Here is an 11,247-nt window from a genome sequence, read left to right on the forward strand (position 1 = left end):
TTTGTATATTTGCATGTTGCTGAATTTATAGTATTTAAATAGCGTTGGGGCGACAACAGTTTATTCATTCTTCTCTGTGGTGTGGTTGGGTTATAAGGGAGATGTCTATAGGGAACTAAGATGACAGGAGAATTACAGGTAGAAACCATAAATCCCAATTCTACCAGAGAAATGTACAAAATTTCATGCCCAAATATGGAATAAGGCAAATATTCCACAGATTACATTTGAAAATGTTGCTAATCTCTTCTACAAGTTACTACAAGTGGCTCTTCTCCTGAATTTAAATTAGGGGCTTTTTGTAATGTAATATATTGTAAAGGAAAACAAATTACAACACACTCAACTCTAGTACCAGATTGTACTATTCATAAAAACTAAGGGTGCTCCAGGTATATAAGAGAGGGTGGGCCTGATTCATTAAGGAACGCAAAAAAAACGCAATTTGTGTTTTTTTAAAAACGGACAGAAAATGCAAGTAGGTACGTCCATATCTAACAAGAAGAGGATTCTAGTTGGATAGGGGTCTAAGTACACTCTTTCTATGTGGCACTTGCCATATGCAGTCAAACACAACACACTACAGAATACACACAATGCATCTGTATATAATAAAAGTCCCATCAGAATGCACAGATATAACATTGTTTAAAGACATTTATACCTGTTAATATAATCATTAATAAAAATACTTTCAAAAAAGTTTTTTCCACCCCATGAAATACATGTCAGGATGTTACTTATGCTTACTGTACATAATATGCATTTTTATAGTTGCTTTTGATTGCAAACACATGTTCTAGCATGCATACACGATCGTCATCACTATCCCTCGGCACTTACACCTGCCCTGTAACTGGTGCAAGTGACACAACTAAAAATTATGTACCTGAGAGATGCCCAGAGTTTGAATCATACGACTGTTCGTGCGCACAACCTCGGCACACCTTTACTGTACATTGATTATGTTGATATGAGCCTTCCTTCCCCTGTTCTGCCCTTCTAATCCCACTCTGTTGGAAGTGTCCTATGCAATCAAAGATGAATTGCAAGTACTTGCGTTCAATGAGGTATAGTCCATTTCTGAGCATGTGCAGAACAATTTTATGCAAAATACAGCACATATAAGCAATTATGTTCCTTGAGGAATCAGGCCCGGTGAGAGCAGACGCGGGCTGGCGAATCTCAGCCCGGGGGGCGCACAGGCGGCCGCATCACATGACAGGCGATGTGGCCGCGTCAATGATGGCGGGTAAATATAGAAAAAAAAACAGTTACCGGCATCCCAAACAGGGGTCAGACGGAGCGGCCCGGGGGACCGATGCCCCCCTGCCCCCCGCCCCAGCCCGCCCCTGTGTGTAGCAAATACTTAAATGTGTTCCCAATATTGCGTGGCGAACCACAGCTTTTTTACTGCAAAAGGCCTTGAATTTAAGGTCACCTCAGAGGTAGCATTAAAATGGTTTTCTTCTGCTCATATAAGCCATAGTAAGGTGCAAATATACCAATGTAATTATACACTATACAAATAGGGCATTGAAATAAAGACTTGATGCCACTTTAATATTATGAGAATTGTAAGACCTGACTAAGGTTAAATTAGTATGTAATTATTTAGTCTAATATGGAAGTGGGCACAAATGGGCAAGTAGGTAAAAGTTTTGACCAGACTGTTTTCCCTTTGCCCACATAAGGAGCAACAGGTGGCAGACCTGTCTAAACAAAGAGAAAGGGGGGATTTGGGGCAGGATTAATTAGAAAGTTATTGTCCAAAGTGGCTTGCATTGTACAGTCCATCCTTTTATCTATGCTCTGCTACATATTTGCAACAGTATTTGTAAAAAATGCAATGTATTTTATTTGTATTTGTTTTAATCAATGCTAATAATTTTAGGTATTTCACTTGTCATCCATGTCAGTTTAATATTTGTGCAATGGATTACATAAAAATTTGGAAATTATACCCAGAAATTCCATTGCTGTACTTACCAGATAACAGCACATCTCTCTTACAAAAGAACATAAGAAAATAAAAGGCTGTTTTGAAAAATGTGCACATTCTGTTTAGTTTTATGAAACACGCTTTTGTGCATGGCTAAGTAGACACTTCACATTGTATTGACAAAGACTGTATTTTATATTTACAAGGAAGAGGAATATATGAGAGAATATTTTAATTTAAATTTATATTAAATCTGATCTGAACTGTTACATCTAAACCTCATTACAAGTTTAATTGGTTTATTGTATGCTTACATTCACCTTGAGGCAAAGGTTGACTTTACTTGTTTCAATGATTTTTCCTCTTAGTGTGTATGGTAGATGTTATACGATTGCAAGTTTTCCACAATTAATTATCTTATATGATGGAATATTTAAAGACAAAGTTCTGGAAGCAGAACGTTCAGAAATACAATTTAATTACGGTTTTGTAATAATTTAATTACTAACATCAATTTAACTGTTTATTTAAGCAACTTTGCATGGTGTACAAATAATAACTTCATGACTATGTATTTACATTGGCATAGCACAGCACAACTGATAAATATGGCTTTACGTTTCAGTAAAGGCGACTGTCACCTTTGGGCAGGGCCGCCTTCAGAAAAAATCGGGCCCAGTACGGGCCCCCGTGCCACCCGCCCCCCCCCCCCCCATGAGCGGGCCCCCCCTCATGAGCAACACATACTTACTTGGGGCCCGCTGCTGGTCTCCGCTATTCTGTCTTCAGCCTGGCTGTCACCGTGACAGCCAGGCACCAGGATCCGATCGCAGGGGTAGAGGATTCATTCCCCCTGCGATCATGTGATCTGTCACAGGCAGAGCACCCAGGTAAGTCTGTGCTGAGCTGTTGTACCGGGCCCCCTGGTGAGCTCAGGCCCGATACAACAGTATCCCCCGTACCCCGCTGATGGCGGCCCTGCCTTTGGGTACTACTGACACTGGTGTTCTATATATATATAATATTAACAAATCTAACACAGGTTTTAAGTTTTTATAATTGTATTATTACCATGAAACTTCCATGATAATTTTAGACTTAACAATCCTTTCCAAATAACTAAGTTACTAGACCCATAATTGAGTGATGTCTCATGTCAGGCTTAACATACGGAAATCCATCCAGAACTGCATTTCTGGATAAAGGAGCCCAACACTTGAGTAAGGAGGAAACTCTCACCGCTGCAGAGTGGTTATCTACAGTCCTTGTTTTTCCATTTAAAGATGCTCAGACTAGGTGCCCCACATAGGGCTAAATAATGGTGGTTGTCTCTATTGTCTGGAGCAAGCAATATAACCTCAACCAAAAAGGGCATGCCCTGCCATACTGTTGTGGGCTAAATCTTCCTATAGAACGGTTTGGCATATATATATATATATATATATATATATATATATATATATATATATATATGTCTGTTCTTTGTGCTTGAAGGTCTGCCAGCAAAGACAGTTCAGTGGGGCTCCATCAATTAGGTAGACACACAAGAAGGATAATTGTGACAAAAAACTGAAAGAGAGCAAAGCTAAACCTGGGTGGCACTCAACCACTAGCCGCTCCCCTAAATCTGAATGTCTAGAAAGTATGCATTACCATGTAGGGGCTCACATGCGAGAAATATCCTATTTGGTAAATGGTATATTTTATTTAGCACCTTAAAATGACTTAGGCATGTACATAGCAAAATCCACTATTTGGGATACATTTCCCATGCATTTTAAGCTAGAAGAACCTGGTTCTCTGGTAGTGGCTGTATCAAGTAAACAATTTAGTTAACTCTGGAAAGCACTGTAGTAATAATGGATTTGCATTTATATTTAGATGAAAATACACAAACAGAAGCACGTTTATAGGCTGGCCCCAAATGGGCAAAATAACACAGGTTAACCTGTATTTCCCATGCATTCAGCAACGCGTTTCAAAGGAAGACCTTTCTCCTTCAGGCTTCAAAACCTGTGTATTTTTTAACTAAATCTAAGTGTAATTCTATTATTAATATTGGTGTGAAATATACCTCTGTCTATTGTTTTTCTGTTAATCATTTACAGCACCTTCCAGACCTAACTACTTGTAGCCTTCACTTGTGTGGCAGTATAATCAGAGATTACTTGGTCTGGAATATTTCTTAATGATGGTGCAACCTTTTTGGACATTATAGATGGAATATTTAATTATTCCTAATTTTAAAGGGTAGCATTAGATTGATTTTACTTTTGCTAAGGATATACTTTCCGAAGAAAATATTTTTAACAATTTTCTGGTATTTATATGTCCCATTTAAAGTCTTCAGTGTTAGTGTTACTTTAATTAGAACTATTGACCTGCAACAATTCCAATGACATGTCAATGCACAATGCATTTCTTGTTAATCTGTGCATAACAAATAACCTGTTGTTATACATCAACTGTAAGAAATGTAGGTGCATATTGCTCATGTTAGTTAGCAAATCTTATCACACTGATAAGAAATGAGTTGCAATTTATTAAAATTGGTTAACTGGGACAGTGGGCTCAGATAGGAGCCTGCCCCGGCGAATAATCTATTATAAAGTGATTAGAGCTTGATAAATAGGATTTTTTCATAGACACCTATGGGGACTGCATTTGTGATTGAAGAGGTTGGGATCACCAATCCTCTAATAAATAAATAGACTTGTTACTTTAAAATGCAGTAATCACCCCATGACTGCAGTTTTCGGGGGATTTACTATGATAAAAACATCTTCTGAGGTTCATAAATAAGCCCCTTAATACATAAAATAAATAGACACAGAACTGTATAAATGTGTGTTGTTCTAAGACACATGATATATCCTCTTATTAGGCAGCTTTATGAATCATCTGGCATGACTGTCTTCTCTTTTAGTCTTCCTTGACATGACCCTCTATTTAGATGAACAAAGATGATATAAACCTTTGTATCTTTATTTTATTATCTTCAGATAAATCCAGTTTTCCACCACTCTTCTGCTACTATATGAGCCAAATCAAATAGATGACAAAAGTGCTGAAGCATTTCCAGCTCAGAGTGTGCCTGCGGGTTCTCTCGTCCTCCTGTTTATAGTTTTATTCCATTTACTGTCTTTACATTTGATCTCTATCTGTTTCAAGCTCCATAGTGCACACAATCCCCTCGGTAAACACAAATGCCAATACCAGGGCGATTTGTTGATACACATAAAACAGACATCGTCTTTATACTGTGTTTTTTTGTATTCTGATCTCTGTTCGGAATAATTTACATTACAAAAGACAAAACAAAATATTATTTTAGCGTATGGCAACAATTATGATGAATTGAAGTCTGTCACTTCTATTTCATTTTCCCTTCACAAGTGAGAAATGCTCTTCTGGGTAATCAGATTTGTATATGTATAGCAGAAGTGCTAAACTATTAAGGGGATGATGGGACAACAAATGTATTAACCAAATATATGTAAATCAATAGAATTTTTAGGGATGTATTTAGTACACTTGATCTTGGTGAAAATCTACTATCTGTGCAGTGATCTAGAAGTGTAATACATAATAAGCCCATAAGTTTCTTAGCATTCTCACTACCTTATTCATGATAACTGACAGTTGTGCTTAAAGATCCAATATGGAAATACCAAGACCTGCAGACACTATAATATTAGAATCCTTTTATAAGATCAATTATAAAAATATGGTAACGCTAGTGCAGGTACTTATATTAATAATTAGAAGCTCTTACTGAAGGAAATAACAAATTTTAATTCACACGTGTCTTTGTGTATACGTGGTTTTTCACTTTATATTTTATATTTATGTTTTTTTAATATTTCACCTTAATATCCTGGTTGAAGATTTTATTTGAGATATGAATAAAAATGTAATTTTATGATTTATCAATCTTTGGTGGACCGGAGTACTCTACGTCCCTCCTTTTTGAACCTTGCTCATTTGTTTCTCTTGGTATATTTGTTTGAACAAAGTACCCCTCTATAAACAATGAATGGTATAATCCATGTCATATAAATATGAGGACAGTTCTATTTTCTTATTGCGGAATCACCCACATATGTTACATAATCAGAGTTGTAACAATAAATTAAAATAAACAAATAAAAAGCTAGTTTCACTGATTCATACACTTCATACTTTATACATACAAGTGTTAAAATACACCAGCCTTTTTAATGCCAGTGCCACGTACGTAAACCCATTGTTTCCAATATCAACATACTCGCTTGTGCTTTCACTTGCATGTGGATGTGTTGTGCTTACGTTACAGCACTTTCTTTTTGGAAGATTCCAATTTCGATTTAGTGGGCCTGAGTCATTAAGGAAAGTAAGGCAAAAATAGGAGTAAATTTACTCCTGGACAAAACATGTTACAATGCAAGAAGTGCAAATTTGTATATTATTTTGCATGTGAGGAAAATACTGGCTGTTTTTTCATGTAGCACTGTAATACTTTAGCTGTATTTTTACACTGAAAATTAAAGTTGATCTAGGATATGCCCTACCCCAACTATTAATCTGTCCCCACATTTTAAATTTACCCCCCCCCCCCCCCTCCAATGCAGTATGGTTAGGTGCAAAGTTACTCCTTTTTTTTTTTGCTCTCCGCCAATTTCATGAAGTCAAGTAAACATTCTAGTTAACAACTGCATCTCGAATGTATTTCCCTTTGACATGCTTTTTCAGTTGCATTTTTAAAAGCACATCAAAAGTCAGTGGTTGCAATGCCTTATTATGTAAAAAATATATGTTTGATATAGGCATTGTAGAATATGCCATATTGTAAGAGGCACTTTAGGTTACATGTGCCTGGAGTCCCTTCCTTGGTAAAAAAAAAAAAAAAAAAGAACTCACCCAAAACACAAAAACACTGCTTGGAAAGCAAGAAAATAAAAAAAAACAATACTGCACCTCATTAGCGTAGTACATCGTGTTCTTCCAAGCCTCTAGTTTTTCAGTATGTGTCTCAGTATAAAGACTTGAATATCTCAATCTATAATTTAGTCTCTTGAGTATGAAAACCTGCACCTGCTGTTTAATGATAACACGTAACAAATCTCATAGCTTATTACTGATTTATTTTTATTTTTCTTGCATGATCTTAAAAAGCAAAAACATAAATAACAGTTGTGTTGCAATACTTTGAATACTTTGAATTAAGATGCAAATTGCATTTATAAAGTGTGTCCAAAATGCATGCATCTAAGATTCCTGTTTTGCTTGATATATAAAATATTTGTACTCAAGTGTAAGTTGTGACTTAATACACTGGGCTCTGTGTATTATTACTTGAATGCAATCTGTGTGATTTATATTGCCTCATGTTGTAAGATCATTGAAATTATTTTTAGTTTTGTAAAAATTGATGGTGCCTTTGTGAAATAACTTCTCACAGTGGCAGTTTATCAAACTTTCAGGAAGGACAATCTCATTTATGTTTCTGACAGACTAAGTACTAAACTACAAAATGTATCATTTTGTATAACAATATTTGTTTCTGCTCCGAGAGTAAAGCTAAGTACACACTACTGAAAATTTCTTTAAGGATATTTCAAATGACTGAAAGTCCCGATCAGCATGTTGATTCATGTGTACACACTTACTTGATTTTGCATGATTTACCTTCAGATCTGTGCTCTTCATCTGTCATAACCATCTGCTGAAAAGATTGTGTCTCTGTAAACTCTATGGAGATCTGGCTACACTGCTGGTCGTGAGTGCATACACACTGCAGAATTTGCCCATCATTGTTCCATCGTTTATAGAGATTTTTAGTCTGGTTCTAAAAAAAAATTAAACAATACAATGTGTTTTGGTACGATAAAATATGATCATGAGAGCGTACAAACTAGTGCAATATTGGACCTAAAAGTTGTGTATTGTGTGATTGGCATGGTAGTCGGGTGAAAAAACTGTATTGTGTACCCAGCTTAACTTGTGATTTGTTACATTTTTTGGGTTACAACGTTTTCCTTTTATCATTACAGGTAATCAAAATATTTCTACAGAGAGAGAACTAAATCATAGCTTACTATTTGATGAAGCAAGTGAGTCTACAGCATTTCAGCAAGACCTGAAAACTGATGTGGTTAGTGAGAAAAGGATCACAGTTTCCCGTAAAAACTCTGTATCAAATCAAAATGATAAGTTCATCAGAGATGTCAACGATAAAAATCAGATGTTGTCTGTGGCTGATGAAAAAGATGACGACAAGGAACTGAAAATGGGGCTATCAGAAGGAACTGGTTTCATTGCATTTCAGTCTGACGGAGCTGAAGATTCAAAAAAGAAACCATTCATTAGAGAACACTTAATGGTGCATACAAGAAATTCTGATAATGAACATGGCCATGGTTGTAACAATGGCAACTTTGATGGGTCTGAAAATAAAGAATACAAAGGAGAGTTTGATAAGTGGCGAGACACCTTTAATGAAAGTCTGCCTAGCAATAATGATCATGAGGCAGGTGAAAATCAAGCTGGCTACAATTATGGACAGGACAATGTACGCTATAATGAAGAGGATTTTAATTGCAGTAACGATAGTTCATATGTTAATGCAGGTGATGACAACACAGGTGACACTAGGGGGCATATTGTTAACAGTCAGGAGGCTGAAGAAATCCTCTGAAGAATCAGAGAGCACTGGTACAAAGAGATGAGCTATCAAATGCATGCAGAACAAAGTATAAAATTAATGGGACTTGCGGTAACTGCTATTTGTCTTACTGGACACATGGCATCATTGGATGTAATGATTCTTCATGAAGCTAAAGAAGTAATGACAGTACAGAATGTCATATGAAAGACATTTGTGAAAAAGATGGAATCTGCATTACACAATAGTAATTTGTCAATGTATAAATAGGACATAATCCATATTTCATCTAAATGCATAGAATGTTTCACTACAAATATAAGAGTATATGATATATTGGTTTACTTTTCTATTGTAACATAATGTGGCTTATAAAATAAATGATGGTGGGTGAACATTATATTGTGTTATTAGTTTTCTTGATACAGTATATATCTATTACTAATGGCTACAGAAACATGACAATATTGTTTACAAAGGTATAACCTAAGGTTGTCTGAGTCTTGCCTTACATGAAGACTTGTGCTGTGGATTATATATAGGTCACCTATGCTGTAATCATGTTATGGATTTACTGCTCAATAACTTGAGCACTTGACATGTAAACCCCAGTCTTCTGGTATACCACACATTTGTACTGACAACAATTCATATTTAGTTTCAGTAGGGGACCTTTGAGAGAGAAAAAACCTTGCTGTTAATGAAATAAAAAAAACACATCATGGATTATATGATACACATACATTGCTGATAATGCAAAACTGTACAGATTGTGGCACATGACATGTTCTAGAGTCCAGTACATTAATACAAATAACAATGACACAGACTTAGTGAGATGTACAGTAAGCAATCACAGTCATGCTGGTGAATTCAAGTAGGCATTCAGTGCTTTATCTCCATGTAGATATACTGTAGGCACTTAAGAAATCACTTTCTAGCACTGTTAATGGTTTAAGGCAGACAACTTTTGGCCAGTGGACAAGACACATCTAATTACAGTAAAGGGTTATTATGGGTAAAAATGTACAGCAAAGTAGATAGTCATAATGGTTCAGCAGCTGCATGCTTCTGCATGATAGTCATAGTTATCTTGTGTCATATAATAGTTCATAAAGCCAGTGACATCCAGTAAACTGCCACATAGGTTCTATAATACTAAATATGCCCTGCACAATCTGCCTCTAAATGTGAGTGGTTCAAGAAACCTTTACCCTTGCAAGCAATTCCCCAATTGCAAAATTTTCAATTGGGAGTCCATTCTTTTATTTTGTACTGTACTTAGTTTTTTTAATATAAAACCTATATATACACCGATCCACAACAGTAAAACCACTGGCAAGTGAAGTGATTAACATTGATTATCTCATTATAATGGCTCCTGTCAATCAGTAGGATATATTAGGCAGCAAGTGAACCATTAGTTTTTGAAGATGTGTTGGAGCCTTTGACATGCTCCAAATTGTTATGGCTAAATTACTAGGTCAGAGCGGGTTGTTCCCAGTATGCTTTGGTTAGTACCTACCAAAAGTGGTCCAAGCAAGGACAACTGGTGAACCGTTGACAGGGTCATGGGAGCCCTAGGCCCATTCATGTACGTGGGGAGTGAAGGCTAGCCCATCTGGTCCAATCCCACTGAAGAAGAACTATAGCATAAATTGCTGAATTACTAAATGTTGGGTATGATAGAAAGGTGTCAGAGCACACAGTGCATTGCAGCTTGCTGCGTATGGGGCTGCGTAGCCGCAAACCGATCAGCGTGCCCATGCTGACTCTTGTCCACTGCTGAAAACGCCTACAATGGACATGTGAGTGCCAGAAGTAGACCATGGAGCAAAGGAAGAAGGTGGGCTGGTCTGATGAATCACATTTTCTTTTAAATCATGTGGACGGCCGGGTGTGTGTGTTCTTCATTTACCTGGGAATGAGATGGCACCAGGATGCACTGGGAAGAAGATAAGACAGTGGAGACAGGGTGATTCTCTGGGCAATGTTCTGCTAGGAAACCTTGAGTCCTGGCATTCGTGTGGATGTTACTTTGACACGTACCAGCTACCTAAACATTTTTGCAGTACAAGTACACCCCTTCATGGCAACAATATTTCCTGGTGGAAGTGGCCTATTTCAGCAGGATAATGAGCTCTGTCACACTGCAAAATTGTTCAGGAATGGTGTGAGGAACATGACCAAGAGTTTAAGGTGTTGAAATGGCCACTAAATCCCCCAGATCTCAATCTGATCAAGCATCTGTGGGATGTGCTGGAAAAACAAGTCAGAGTCATGTTGCATACATGTAAAATACATGACTATAGACTATTGTAATTCCTTCCTTACTGGTCTTCCCTGAATCAGACTCTTACCCATACAATCTATTTTGCATGCAGCTGCTACATTGATTTTCCTTGCAAATCGTTCTTCCTCTGCTGAGACACGAGGTTAAGTCTACCAGTCAGATTCTAGTTATCATTTATTTAGTACATTCTACAAAATGACAGCTAGAATCTGATTGATTGCTATAAGCAACATCTCCACTTTTTCAAACCCACAGTTTAGTAAATATACCCATTGGAGTGGAGATTTGGATGGAAGCTGGTAGTACCTTGAATCAGTGATGAGGTCAGATAATTATGAAGGGGAGATTTTGGAAAGCATTGAAGGTGAG

The 11,247-nt window shown here is 36.9% G+C and overlaps 1 protein-coding gene across 1 annotated transcript in view; it reads left to right on the forward strand.

The window, feature by feature from the left end:
- The window catches only part of LOC142139871 (uncharacterized), a 481,886-nt gene extending 472,901 nt beyond the window's left edge, over nt 1-8,985 (forward strand). The window contains exon 100 of the mRNA XM_075197730.1: nt 7,975-8,985. Within this exon, the coding sequence (XP_075053831.1) occupies nt 7,975-8,618 (644 nt within the window). The 3' untranslated portion in view covers nt 8,619-8,985. The remainder of the gene's footprint in view (nt 1-7,974) is intronic.
- The last annotated feature ends 2,262 nt before the right edge of the window (nt 8,986-11,247 follow it).

Source organism: Mixophyes fleayi, chromosome 2 (genome assembly GCF_038048845.1).
Source record: "Mixophyes fleayi isolate aMixFle1 chromosome 2, aMixFle1.hap1, whole genome shotgun sequence".
NCBI classification, from domain to species: domain Eukaryota; kingdom Metazoa; phylum Chordata; class Amphibia; order Anura; family Limnodynastidae; genus Mixophyes; species Mixophyes fleayi.